We start from the raw sequence: 14659 nt of genomic DNA, 5'->3' as shown, positions 1-14659 counted from the left end.
TAGAATTTAGGGAAAAACACCCTCCAACTTCTTATTAGCAATCAATCATTTTCTTTAGAAATCAAGAATTTGAGTGATAACAGCTGCCTTCAGAAATAAACCAAGATTGTATTACCTGACAAGTTGAAATGCATTGTTAATGAGACTGGCTCGATCATTACTGCTGATTGCTGTGTGTGTTCCTTTTAAAAGGCCAGTCAAAGAATCCCATCCATCATCCTCATAATGCACAATGTAATAGCCATTCATTCCCACATTAAATTTGATCCACTCCACCTCTTCTGGGAGAATGAGCACATCTAGAGCAAATAAAATAAATCATAGCTCCATTTTCTCTCTTGACAGATGAAAGCTTTTCTGATCAGAGATTGGACCGTGAAACTAAAGGCAAATTTAATACTGAACAGTTTTAATACTGAAGTGAGCTTCATATTGTACCTGTTCCTTTTAGAAACCAGAAAACAGCATCCCAATAGACAAAAGCCAATGCTAGTTTTAGACACCATTTCTGTGAGATTTATAGACCTATGAGGAGAATTCAGCCATGTTTCAGGCCAAACATACAATATAACCTAGCAATGTTAACAAAGTAATGGGGAATTTTTATTAGTAATCCCTTCTTCATAGCATTACATAACTAACCATTTTAATCTCTATCTGGCAAGATACTGACCTTTTTTTGCAACCAGATAGTACTTTCAAACCTAGAGACTTCACTAGAAAATGAAAGAAAGAGATTTGCAGAAGATAGCCAAAGATTGACCAGATCTTTTTTTTTTTTTTGCTTTAGCCAAGATAAATGGCAAAAGAAAGGTGGTATCTAAATCCTGTTTCCAGCGTTCCTTCTTGCATTCACCTATTTTCACAACAAATTACCTGTTTTTGTCTTCAGCAAAAATCTGTGGGCTGAGTCTGATTTGCTGGTGATGAATGTCAGTGGAACATGCCACAGGTACCTAAAAGACAGGAGGATTGATCACTCTTTTGTTGATTCAATGCACAAGCAGTTATTAAATTACCTATCATGTGCCAGACACCAGCTAGTTTAAGAAACAATGGTATCAGAGCTGCCAAAACCGAGAGATCAAAACACTCCCATCCTGTTTTCAGGAACTATTCATCCTTCTTAGTCTCCTTTAGTAGGTTTAGGAAATTGGGCTCAAGTGAGCCCTGTCAGCCTTTACAGTGATTGGCTGGGAGCTCAGAGGGCCAAGCTTAAAAACTGTGACCACTAGTAATGGCACAAATTGTCATCATGTGCCTCCCACATCATATACATATCACTTCTACAAAATTCCTGCTAACGATATATAACTTGAATCTGATCATCAAGAAACAGCAGAAAACCCAAACTGGGGGACATCCCATAAAATAACTGGCTGTACTCTTCAAAAATGTCAAGGTCAAGAAGCACAAAGCTTGAGAAGCAGTTTCAGAGAAAAAGAACTAAGGAAATGGAACAATTAATACAATGTGACCCTAATATTGAATGCTGCCTGCACCAGAACTTCTTCTTTTTACAACAAAGACATTAAAACAATTGGAAAAATCTGAATAAAATTTGTAGATTAGATAATCTGCCAGGGGCCAGCATTGTATCAAGTTTATTTCATAATTTTGATAATTGTGCTGTGGTTATATAAGTAAATATTCTTGTTTTTTTTTTTTTTTAGAAAATACCACACTGAAGTATTTTGGGGTAAAAGAGCATCATGTCTCCAAATTACTCTCAAATAGTTAAAATATGTATATATTCACACAGCACATATGTGGAGATATATGCAGAGAGAAATACAACAAATGTAGTAAACAATTAATATATACCTGGGAAAAATAGATGGGAATTTTTTGCATGCTTCTTGCAACTTCTTCATTAAGTCTAAACTTCTTTTGAAATAATTTTTTAAAAAATAATGCCCATCTAGGGTCAATCAAGGTGCAGTATGTCATTTTCAGTGATGTCTTTCTGTGGTGTGAAGCTAACAAGTTCCAGGAGCTAGCTCAGACTTCCAAAGGAAAAGAATTGAATCTTTCATAATCCCCAGAAATCAAAATTTCCAGACACTATTGTAATTTAGTGCTGGTTACTTAGATTGTGGCTTATTTCAAGCCAGTAACTAGAAATCACCATCCTGTCAAGCTACAAAACACGAGAGTGTTACAATAATTATATATCACCAACTTCACTGAGATGAACCAAGGTATAACTCAGCTTCATGGGATACGTAAAGTTGATTGAAATGTAGCAATCAAAGTAAGGGCACTATTTCAAAAATAAGGTTTTATCCTACAAGTCAGGATAAAAAGAAATGTGTTGTTCTCAGTGAAGCTTACCCAGACTCGGGGTCATCCTCTTGTCCTTTCAGGTAGCGTTCTTGCTTCATGTGCACGTTCCTCCCTCGCACGGTGACGGTTATCAGGGGAAAGCCCTGCTGCAGCGTCCAGGTGTTCATCATGGCTTTCACATCGAGGCCTTCCTGTTTCCAGTGCTGGATGATACAGAAAACGACAGATGCACGACCCACCTAGACGCAACTCTAAGACAAGACGGAACCCAAGCTTGCCCTCACACATGGAGCTGCTACCAGCTGACCACCTGCTCCGTGAAGCTCTTCCTCAGCCTTCCCTCTGCTCCCTCGCGCACAGTCCCCAACCACAGCGTGCTGGTCATTAAAGCACTGACTGTTTACTTTTCATTTCTTCCTCTACACATGTGTGTCTTGAGAACAGGTACCAGGCCTGGTTCTACTGGGTTGTTTGAGCTTGGCACCGAGCACAAAACAGGCATACGAATGAAAGTAGAGAAGGGAAAGTGGCCAGGTATTCAACACCTACTTAGTGATGCTGGCTCTCAGACAAGCAACATGGGGAAACATGTTCAGTCAGGAGCCTATAATTCCAAAGGGGCAACACCCAGATGCACCACACTGGACAAGCAATCATGAACTTGAAAGAGGATATATTCTTTGATACTAAAAACAAAAACTTTTAAGAAATATTTAAAAGCTAATGAAAGGATAAAATACACTATAGAACAAATATACAAACTACTGAATAAAGCCATCTCTAAAAACAAAAAAGCCAAGGAAACAAAAACACAGTGGATAAAATTCTGTTAAATCTCCAGACTAACCCATAGCCGCTTATGAAAATGTGCTACAAGTTCAGACAAACAGAGATGTAGACTGTTCTGTGATTCGCGTGTTATGAATTCTGTATAGTTTATTAGTTAAAAACACGACCTAGATCTAAATTCAGATCTCAGCTCTGCAATTTACTAACCACATGCCTTTGGGTTTTATATTCCCATCTCTAAAACAGGGATAAAAGTCTCCAACTCATAGGCCCACTGTGAAGAGTAAAGGCGATAATGCACATAAGTGCTTAACACATGACTGACATGTACTCAGTGCTCAAGAATACTTGCTGCCATTATTTGTTTCCTTACAAATGAACTGCTATGAAAATGATTGACATAACCTCACTGATAAAGCCCTAATCTCCCACAGAAACCTGTTATAAATTCACTGCTTTACAGAGAGTGAAGCTGAAGAAATTAGCATCAGTGAGACATGTTACTGAAGAAGGTTGTGCAACTGCCTTCTGTACATAATTTTTTAAAAATTATAAAAGCTGCCCTGGCCAAGTAGCTCAGTTGGTCAGAATGTTTTCCTGATATGCCAAGATTGTGGGTTCAATTTCTGGTCAGGGCACATACAAGAAGCAATTAATGAATGCATAAATAAGTGGAACAACAAATTGATGTTTCTTTCTCTTTCACTATCTCTCTATCTCTCCCTCCCTCCTTTTCGCTCTAAAAAAATATATTTTTTTTAAATTGTAAAAGCATGTCAGTCTGGTATAGTTTCAATGCAGTCTTATCAAGAGTGAGGGTGATATAATCAAGGACCTTGAAGTTCGGCACACAGCCAACCTTCAGAGGCTATGGAGTAAAAGAATGTGCAGATGGGTAATGTGTACAGAGGTAAAAACTTACTGAGGACGAAGATGAATGTTGACCCCTAGAGCAAAAGCCATCCACCGTTTCTGTATCTGGAGGGCAAATCTAAAAACCAAAAATACATACATTGCTCTCAATTCTGTAGAAAACACTCCATGATTCTTCTCAGAGTGATTAATATGAGAAAAAAATAATACGCCTGTCAATCCCAAACATAGAGATACACAAAAATATACTTACACTTGCCATGCTATTCCACAGGTCCTCGTTTTTCGTGTTTTTATAGCTGTACTTCTGGAGGTAATGTACGATACCACTTTTAAATGTATCAGCACCAAGATAATCCATTAGCATATTCAGAATACAAGCTCCCTGAAAGACGATATAAATAAGTGTTAGGTATACTTTGGACTTAATCTAATCAACCATCACATTTTATTTTGTAATAATTCATTTAAAAGTCTCCTTTTCTGGAAGAATTTCTTAGGTCTCTTCAAGGTGGAAGTAGTCTTTCTCTCAGCTCTACAGCAGTAATTTTCAATGTTTCTCATGTCATGGCACACAAATTAATCACTGAAATTCTGAGGCACACCAAAAAAATATATTCTTTGCCGATCTGACAAAAAAATAGGTATAATTTTGATTCATTCACGCAGAATGGCTATTGTTATATTGGCTGTTACCATTTTTTAATTGAAAATTTAAGGGAAAAGAGGTCAGTGTCCCTGACTAAATAGTCAAGTATGGCATGTTTTAAAAATTCTTATGGCACACTGGTTGGAAATTGCTACTCTGGGAGTGGTGGGGTCACAAAACAGGAAAAGCCTGGATCCCTGAATGTCTACATGAAGTGCATATCCCTGCTAACAGGACTGGCACTCTATTTTATCGAGCTATAATCGACATAGCATTATATTAGTTTCAGGTGTATGACATGACTTAATATTTGTATATATTGCAAAATATCACAGTAAATCTAACTCAACATTCGTCACCATATACAGTTACAAAATTTTTTTCTTGTCATGAAGACTTTTAAGGTCTACTCTTAGCAACTTTCAAATATGCAGTACATTATTAGCTATAGTCATCATGTTGTACATTATAACCCATGACTTTTTATATTTAAAAGTTTGTACCTTTTGACCCCCCTTTATCCATTTTGCCCATGTCCCACACCCTGTCTCTGGCAACCACCAATCTGTTCTCTATGAGCTTGGTTTTTTGTTTCTGGTTCTTTTTTTTTTTTTTTTTTTTAAGATTCCACATATAAGTGAAATCCTACAGTATTTGTCTTTCTCTCATTTATTTCACTTAGCATAAAACCCCCAAGGTCCATCTATGTTGTTATAAATGGCAAGATTTTCTTTTTTATGGCTGAATAATATTCATATATATATTATATATATAATGTGTGTATATATAACATATATGCTGCACACCATTTATTCATTCATCCATCAATAAACATTTAGGTTGTTTCCATATCTTGGGTGTTGTAAGTAATACTGCAATGAACATGGAGTGCACGGATTTTTAGGTTAGTGTTTTCATTTTCTTTGGAGAATGAACAGAAGTGAAATCACTGGATCGCACGGTAGTTCTATTTTTAATTTTTTGAGGAACCCCTATAATGTTTTCCATAGTGGCTGCACTGATACACATTCCCATCAACAGTGCTGGGAACCCTTTTCTCCACATCCTCACCGACATGTTACTTGTCTTTTTCATTGTCGCCCTCCTAACAGGTGTGAGGTGGCATCTCACTTTGGTTTTTGATTTGCATTTCCCCAATGATTCATGATGTTGAACACCTTTTCACATACCATCTTCTTTATAAAATTTCTACTTTGTAAAATGTCTACTCAGGTCCTCTGCCCATTTTCAATCAGATTGATTTTGTTATTGAACTGTATGAGTCTTTTTTATATTTTGGATATTAACCCCTCATTAGATACGTGGCTTGCAAACATTTTTTCCCACTCCATATTGGTCTATTCATTTTGTTTATTTTGCCATGTAGAAGTTTTGAGTTTATTGTAGTCCCACTTGTTTGTTTTTGCTTTTGTTGCTTGTACTTGTGGATTCATATACAAAAAAAAACCATTGTCAAGAACCCATGTCCAGCAGCTTTTCCCTTATGTTTTCCTGATGGATTTTTATGGTTTTGGTCTTAAGTTTAAGTCTTTAGTCCAATTTGAGTTCAGTTCTGTGAATGGTATAACACAGGGGTCCAGGTTTCCCAATACCATCTATTAAAGAGACTGGCCTTTCCCAATTCTATATCCTCAGCTACTTGGTCATAAATTGACCATAGACATATGCATTTATTTCTGGACTCTAAATTCTGCTCCATTGTTTTATGTGTTTATATCTATTTTCATCTCCCCTGCACTATTACAAAAACATCTGAGCAAGAAATACCTTTCTGTTTGCTGTAAATAAAACAGCCAAACATAATGATAAATGGCACATTCTCTGCCTCAGTGAGAAGACAATATAAATGGTGGCATTAGAAGAAGAAGTGGAAAAGCAGAAACTTTGACTTCATAAAGGAGCCATCACTTAGCTGCAGCCTATGTTGCCAAAGGAAATACAGCCCACTGTGACCAGAATTCTTCTTCCCCTCATCTAAGAGAAGCAAGAAGTCTGGATTTTTATGTAAAATCTCCCAATTATTAAATGTTGGCAACAATTCTGTTATTAATCACATCGTGCAGGACAGTGCTTTGCAGTTCAACAATGCAAACCATTCCCAAAGGCACTGAAAGTTAAGTCACACAAGGGCAGGAACTTTTGCCTGGTACAAAGTCAATACTCAATCGAGACCTAATTGCGTAAGTCAAAAATTCATGGCCTACTAAAACTCAACAGAGTAAATGAAGAATTTGCCAAAATTTAATCTTCAGGATTACTAAACGAATTGCAAGTCAGTCCTAAATGAGTGAACTCCTGCCAGCACAGGTCAGCATACAAGGCATTCAGTCTGGGTTGTTCCTTATGAAGGGTGAGTTACCCCACAACCCTAACTAAAATCCCTCCACCCCAGTATTTATAAGTTTCAATGTCCAAACTGCACTCTTATTATCCATCTTTACCTTTTCATAAGACACCTCATCAAACATCTCCCGAATCTGAGCAGGATTCTCCACCAGTGTGGACACAGGATGTGAGGAATTTAATGCATCTACCTCCATTGCATCAAAACACTTGCCAAAGAAATAATCTTCCTATTGAGGCAGAAAAAGACAACATGACTTATGATTTACACATGGATGAAAACTATGACAGGAGGAAGTCTTGATCTGGGGTAGCAGATTTTATATTTCTAACTTCTGGTCCAATATATTCCATATTCACAGAATTTACAAAATAAAAATTTTTTAAAGAGTAACCAAGAAAAAATGATTTTTGGTAAACATTTTAGATTTCGCTCACCTTCAGTATTTACTTATCACTTTAGGATTAAAAAACTCATTAACTTAAAAACAAAACCACTATGCCTATAGCCAAATAGCAACAAAACAAGAAACTAAAATGTAGAGTGCTTTAAACATTTGCAGTCATCATCTATAGTATTTTACAGCAAAGAGATTTAGCTTTAAAACCATGTAGTGAAAGAAAAAATAATGGAGGACAAATTCCAACTATAACCTGATTTATTAAGGCCTATTAACCAATAGAATAATACACTTAATATAATCATTTTAAAGATTATGTGGAAACATAGGAAAATACTTATGATCTATTGTAGCATAATAATTATATGTACATTATAATCCTAACTATGTACAAATTATGTGTACAAGAAGATGAAAGAAAAGAAATATCAGCAAATTAAATAATTATAGAAGAATAAAGGATCTTTTTATATAAAGTTTAGTTTCTTTTAAATTTTACTGCATGTGATTGTCACAAGTTAAACACACGACTTTTAATATAAATATGTGGAGGTTCCATGAGTCTACGTTCATATACAGTCAAATGTGCAATTGCCTTAAGAATAATTTATTTGATTTGGCAAGTAGAATTCTACTGAAAGAATAGCAGACTGTCCCTAACACTTCTTTTGTGAGCACTCTGACCACTGGAAAAATGATACAGAACAGACAGGCTGTCATTGCTTCTATTAAAGGAGGACAACATTTAATAAAATTTTACAGCAATCATAGATTCACAATTTAGCTTGGAAATAAGCCTTTGTGATATATATATATATATATATATATATATATATATATATATATATATATATGTAAAGTTCACTAGCATTTTGGGAACATGATTCATATCTAAACTTCCAAAGAAGTTATTAATCTATGAATTCTCTAATCAAAACTATTTTCCAGAAATATTGAACAAAGTAACAAATTAACCTAAAAATGTAAAAAATAAGTAAATACTTCTTACAACTCTCAGTTCTGGATGAGTCACACGGACAGACACGAACTCCATGAACTTGGCAAATCCCTCATTTAGCCAAAGATCATTCCACCATTCCATAGTGACCAGGTTCCCAAACCACTGAAAGGAAAACATCACTCAGATTATTCACACATTTCTATGGAGAACTGGATTATCTACACAGCCATAAACATAAGGCCTTCAGAAGGAAATATATTTTATATGTATAATGTCAGTTAAATGGATGTTAACATTATATAACTAATATTTTATCAAAATAAAAAGAAAACCCTTTAAATATTGATTTTAAAACATGGCAGCTAAGAGTTTAAAGAAATCATTTTTCCTATAGAAAAAAAGACAAAGTAGAAATTTGAATAGCCTCAAATGTCCCATAAAAGCAATACAGACACAGTTTAACCTCACTTTTTAAGAAGTGCGATTGAGCTTTTTATACCTGATGGGCGAGTTCGTGGGACACAGTCATGGTGATGCCAAGCTTACTGGATGCGGAAGACTTTTCGGCATCAAACAACAGAGAGGACTCCCTGTACGTCGTCAGGCCCCAGTTTTCCATAGCGCCAGACTGAAAGTCAGGAACGGCAGCGAGATCTTGGGAACGGGGAAAGAAATACATATTAACCGATCTGCAAGCTACACATTGCTCAAACACACTAACTTTCAGAATGGATATATATAGTAATTAAACCTAAGCTGCCTGAGCAGGATCATAAATTCTAGGATGGAAGAACCTTGCACAGTGGAGAAAAGGCACATAGTGACTCATTCAGGTCAAACTTGGGTCACAGGCCTCCTGACTCCATTTCTAACTTTCTGACAAGTAGTTTAGGATTGAAAAATTGTAACAATTGCCTTAATAATCTACTCTACTTTGAATACTCAAGATACCCATAGACTTAAAACCTCAAACACAAAATAGTTATAAAGGATCTTAAGAGAAAATGCAGATTTTCTTTTGCTGTATAAATATATTTATTCAAAAAAAATATGTGTGGAGCATCTTCTGTGTTCCTACCAAGTATGTGTGAACAATGAAAAATGCACTATTTGTCCTTTGCTGTCTGGCTACTAACATAGGGTTTTAATGAATTGAGGGGTGCATGAGATAACGACAGGGATGCTAATTAGGGGATTATAACCTAGGGCTGGGATCTTTTAATCCACATTTGTAATATCTGTGTAAAACCTCTACCTTGTTTGGGTAAGGGATAAGGAATGCCAAAATAATCCTCATAAAATTCTAGAAGAGTCACCGCAGCGCCCAGTGCGTAATCTGCCTGGTTTATCTTGTCTGGCACAGCATACACGGAAACCTGAAAAGAAAGGCATAAATAAGAAAGTCAGTCGAACGCCATAGTGGTTTCTCTCCACAACTGCAAGGAAGACTGACATTAGTAGCTTCATATTATGGAATCTGGCTGCCAATATCAAAGAAGGCAACTGGAAGTTCTATTTCTTGTATTAATGTTGAGTATTCCTGATAAACTCCCCTTCTGAAACAACTATGAATGCTGGACAACACATACAAAGATGTTTCTTTAAATGTTTTCATGCGATAGTGATAAAGACAACTTAAGAGGCCAGAAATGAAGTGACCGCAGGACCCTCAGAAGTCAGCAAAACAATGCAGCCAGGTTTTGCCCTGAGGACACTAGCCCAAGACAGGCAGACTTGTGCTTCAGTTTTCATGGCATTGAAAGACTCAGAGGGGATGAGGCAAAACCCAAAGGCTGCTTAAGATGTGCAGTGAAAGTGGAGATGCGCCTTGGCAAAGACTGAACCCTGAAGGACCACACCCTAATGTAATGGTGAACTAGAAATAACCACCCCCTTCCTCAAGAAGACTGCACTGAAGACTGTCTTTTTCAAGTGTTGGTGCAATATGGGGAAGAATGAAAGACCCCCTCAGAGAGTTTGTAACTAAAAACTAACCATGCTGTTTAGCAGTTGGATTCAGGATCACCAGGCTGTCTAAAAACCCAAAGCCAGTAATTTGAGTTAAAGTGGTGCCAGGCTGCTAGGTGCCTCCAGTCAAGACAAATCCTCTCTGGAATAACCCACTTTCAACTCAGGTAATACAAGTTCACAGGCATAATCCACAACATGTACATAGAACAAGAAGACACTGTGAGCGACAGCCAGCCGAAACCATAAACCACAGAACCAGACACACAAAGACTTTAGCCATGACAATTACTAGACACAGAATATAAAATGTTTAATAAGTTTCAAGAAATAAAAGGACTAAAAACATTAGCATGTGAAATGGGTTCTGGTACCCAGTTCCTAAGTGGGTATGTGTGGGGGTGGTTTCCCCCACATCACCAAGCAATTCTCCAACACCAGCGGGTGTCCTACAGTTTAACTCAGTTCTGACACTGTCTAACCGGAGATAGTATCAGATTCCACAGGGCAAGGGTTCAGCCCCACAAGACTGTCCCCTTCCCTCCCCTCCACTTCCAATGCCAGTCACAAGTCCAGGTTTTCGCCTGTGCTTCTGAACAAGTGGATATAAATTGAAGGCTTCAACACCCCCTCCTTGGGTTTGATTGATTTGCTGGAGGAATTCATAGTCCAAAGTTTACTTACTAGATTACCAGTTCACTGTGAAAGGAAATACCTCAAGAACAGTCACATGGAAGAGATACACAGGACAAGATATGGGGAAAGGGTGCAGAGCTTCAGTGTTCAGTTCCCTCTCCTAGTGCGCTACCCCCACCTCCAGCACCTCCACACATCCACCAACCTGGAAGCTCTCTGACCCGTTGTTTGGGTTTTTATGGAGGCGCAGACACAGGCATGGCTGATTAAATCATTGACTATTGGTGATAGAACTCAATATCCAGCTGAGATCAGGAGTGGTTTTACAAGGTCCAACTGTCCAATTACTTAGTTGATTCTTGGCAACCAGCACCCTTGCCCCCCTGCCCCTGACCCATCCTTAGGTTCCTAGGGATTTTCCAAAGGTCACCTCATTAATCAAACAAGAGACGCCTTTATCGCTCCCTATATTTAGGAAATTTGAAGGGTTCCCGGAGCTCTGTGTCAGAATTGGGAGGAATACCAAATATGTATTTTTAATTATAAGTCACAAAATTAGTATGGAAGAGACATTATAAAAAGGCTCATTCATAAAAAAATTGAGAGGGCAAATCAATAAGTGGGTGTGTTTGTTGATAGTTTCACTGCTGAATTTAGATTGCTCCCTACATTCAAGTTTCAAGCATCACCTCCAAATCCCCAGGAAGTAGAGATATCTCCACAAGAATAAGAAGCTTCAGCCCTATGGAACAAAAGGCAATTTAGCAGTGAAACCCTGACTATTCAGGCCTCAGTGAAATCCAGTACAAATAAGTGAGGTATCTCAAAAAAAAAAACAAAAACAAAAAGTGCCTTGTAGCTCCTTGCATTCGGAGCCACAGCAGAGAGTTGTATAGTTTGTCCACTACACAAAGGTACCCAGACAAGGAGCGAGTGCCTCACAAAACAAGACTTCTTCCTCCAGTGTTCCAACACTCCCTGGTCCAGAGGCTCTGAGAGCCATTTCATGCTCCAAGCAGACGGGCCTTCCTTCCCAGGGCCAGAAGTCCCCCACTCAGATAGTCAATGGCATTCATTTCTAAAGTGCAGAGCTGTAGCCAGAAGCAACCTTAGAAACCATTGTAGGATCATGTCCAACCTACACATTTTAAAGAAGTATAAAAACAAGTTCAAAAAGGAGGGAGCAGGGCCTTGGTTGGACAGGCAGTTAGTGGTGGAGCCAGAACTGTGACACGGGCCGGGCCCAGCCTCCCTACATGCTTTTGTTACTAGAACCTCACTGTAAGTACGAGCTTCTGTGGTAGTAGGATGGCCAGCCCTGATGTGCCCACGACCAAGGGGGTTCCCAGGATGCGGACTTCCAATTTTAAAGCCAAGATAGTCCCAGGTAGACCAGGCTGTGCTGGTCACCCTGTGTGACAATCACGGGTTCACCTTGACTCCGCTCTTGGTCATCTTGCTGACAGACTTAAAATCTGAAATAATGAAGGCCACCAGGTAGGTGCTCATCTTGACAGTGACATCAAAATGGTCTTCGATGAGTCCTTCGGCAACAGTCATGGATTTAACCTAAAATCAGAATAACTTACATCATCAAATAATCCAGTGTGATAAAAATATTTCATACAGAGAAATTTCCTACCAGACATGTCATTGAAAGTATATGGTGTGGCATTTTTACAATTATTTTAAAATTTTTCTTTCCAGTTGCAGTTTGGATATTAAGGCCAAATCATTCCATTCAAATACTTTTTAAATTGAGATATAATTCATATACCATAAAATTCACAATTTTAAAGTGTAAAATTCAGTGGGCTTTTAAAAATTATATTCACACAGTTGTGCAACCATCACCACTTAATTTCTTGTAAATAATCCAGATGGCTGCAAACTGACTTATATTTGGCACATCAGCATTAACAATAAAGATGGGACGAAACAAAACTGAGGTTACTGGTTTTGCCAAGACGCAGTCTATGTGTCCTTAAATACAGGTATGAAAATTACCTGGGAGTGCAACGTCTAACTTATTTTCTGCACTGAGCAAGTACACAACCGTATACAGCCTCAAAAGAGCTTCTGCTTTCCCAAACAAGCAACCCATGCCTGGGCCTGACCCTGCAAACCTGCACACTCTGATCAGCTTCATTGGAATCAGCTTTTAAAATGCAATCAAAAAGCAGCCTTGCAGAGTGGGGTGGGAGGGGTGGAGGTCCAGTCTAAGACATCCGCTCCCAATGAAGAAAGTCTCATACCTCGGCCAACAGAAAGCAAAGGGGCAGGATTTGGAGAAAGGGCCCGCCACAGCTGGCCTGGCATTCCATTGTTAACACATGGTTTTTCCTATAATCTTCCTTCCACCCCCATTTCTGCACCCTGGCCCTTCTTCTCAATACCCTCGAGCTGGTCACTCTCTGGTCATCCAAGCCCTGACTCTAGTAGTCAACCCCGGTTTACACCTGAAGAACACAAAATTACCTTTTCTTTTTAAAATGCTTTTACCAACCCTAACCAACATTTTCTTTCCTGATGCTGTGATAATTATGAGAAAAGTAAGCTAAATAAACTAATTCAAATTTAAATGTGATTAACTATTTGCTTTTCTTGCCTCCAACAAGATCCTTTCAGACTCCACTGTCTTTCCCCACCACCCACGTCTGCAGCCTGATTCAGGCCGCTCCTGTTCTGCCCAGGGGAGGGCTTTCCTGTCCAAGGGACAAGATCACATTAGAGTTTCCTATCTTCAACAAGTAGGTCCTGGAAATCCTTGGATTTATGCTCCATTTTGCATCTTTGCAAAGCCTCAGAGGCCTCTTCCCCTGCAAGCCTATGAATCTCTCTACCAACCTTGTCTCTCTCCCTGGTCCTTTATTTTCCTAAAGCTGTAATTCTCCAGAGAACTCACTACTGTCTTGGGAGCAATACCATAATGTTGGGGGAGGGAACTATAATTTGAAAAAACATGTCCTCTATCTCAAATTCATATTAGAAAAATGACAATTTTTTCCTTATCTTTCATATATGAATGTGGGGAGGGGGAGACACAAGTTCTTGGCTGGCCGGGATTTTCAGAAGGATGACTTTCATAGGGGACAGCCCTCTAGGGGGGCCTGTCACAGTCTTGTTTGAGGAAGGGATCCTTAAGGTATTTAGGGAGGATATGAAGTTTTAAAGGTTGAGGAGTACTGTACTAGAGGTTGGTCTGTGGCACTCTGGGTCCCTTCGTGCACAGGTATTACACAGGGATGGGACGGGCTGTCCTTCAGGACTCCGGACAAAGCCTGGTCCACCCTGAGGCTCCTCCACAGTGAGCCTCTCTGAACAAAGGATGTGGGCGCTTCAGGGGCTGGTCTGACTCTGCTACAGAATGACAGCTCAGCGGATGCTTTTTCTAAGCTGCCAGAATCATAGGATAATGGCACTTACAGTTGTTGTACTCATTTGGCACAATCATCTCTCGCCACTTTGAAAAAATAAGAAGAAACACTGTCCAAATCTGCCTTGAAATTGAAGAGTAATGGTTTCTTTAAAGGAAACAGAGCTACCTATCATTACTTACTGTTAGTATTCAAATATTCTGAAAATATTACTTTTTTCCTTTTCTGTCTGCCCACTCTCATTCATACGGTTACAAACTGTATAGTTAATATTAGTATATAGCATACAGATAATATAGAAAATGACTATACACTGGAAATATGGCTTTATTCAACAAAACGTTCTCTTTACAAT

At 38.5% G+C, this 14659-nt stretch overlaps 1 protein-coding gene across 1 annotated transcript in view; it reads right to left on the bottom strand.

The window, feature by feature from the left end:
• Positions 1-14659, bottom strand: part of ERAP1 (endoplasmic reticulum aminopeptidase 1) — a 32620-nt gene that overhangs the window by 9600 nt on the left and 8361 nt on the right. Inside the window, exons 4-13 of the mRNA XM_045847902.1 lie at positions 12362-12496; positions 9579-9699; positions 8823-8977; positions 8372-8485; positions 7060-7191; positions 4202-4333; positions 3998-4066; positions 2335-2489; positions 877-956; positions 116-299 (exon numbers count right to left, since the gene is read on the bottom strand). Of these exons, the coding sequence (XP_045703858.1) occupies positions 116-299; positions 877-956; positions 2335-2489; positions 3998-4066; positions 4202-4333; positions 7060-7191; positions 8372-8485; positions 8823-8977; positions 9579-9699; positions 12362-12496 (1277 nt within the window). The remainder of the gene's footprint in view (positions 1-115; positions 300-876; positions 957-2334; positions 2490-3997; positions 4067-4201; positions 4334-7059; positions 7192-8371; positions 8486-8822; positions 8978-9578; positions 9700-12361; positions 12497-14659) is intronic.

This window comes from Phyllostomus hastatus, unplaced genomic scaffold, assembly GCF_019186645.2.
Source record: "Phyllostomus hastatus isolate PE091 unplaced genomic scaffold, TTU_PhHast_1.1 phas_contig_58, whole genome shotgun sequence".
NCBI lineage: Eukaryota > Metazoa > Chordata > Mammalia > Chiroptera > Phyllostomidae > Phyllostomus > Phyllostomus hastatus.
Note: the sequence above shows the minus strand (reverse complement) of the source record. Positions and strands in the feature narration are given on the sequence as shown.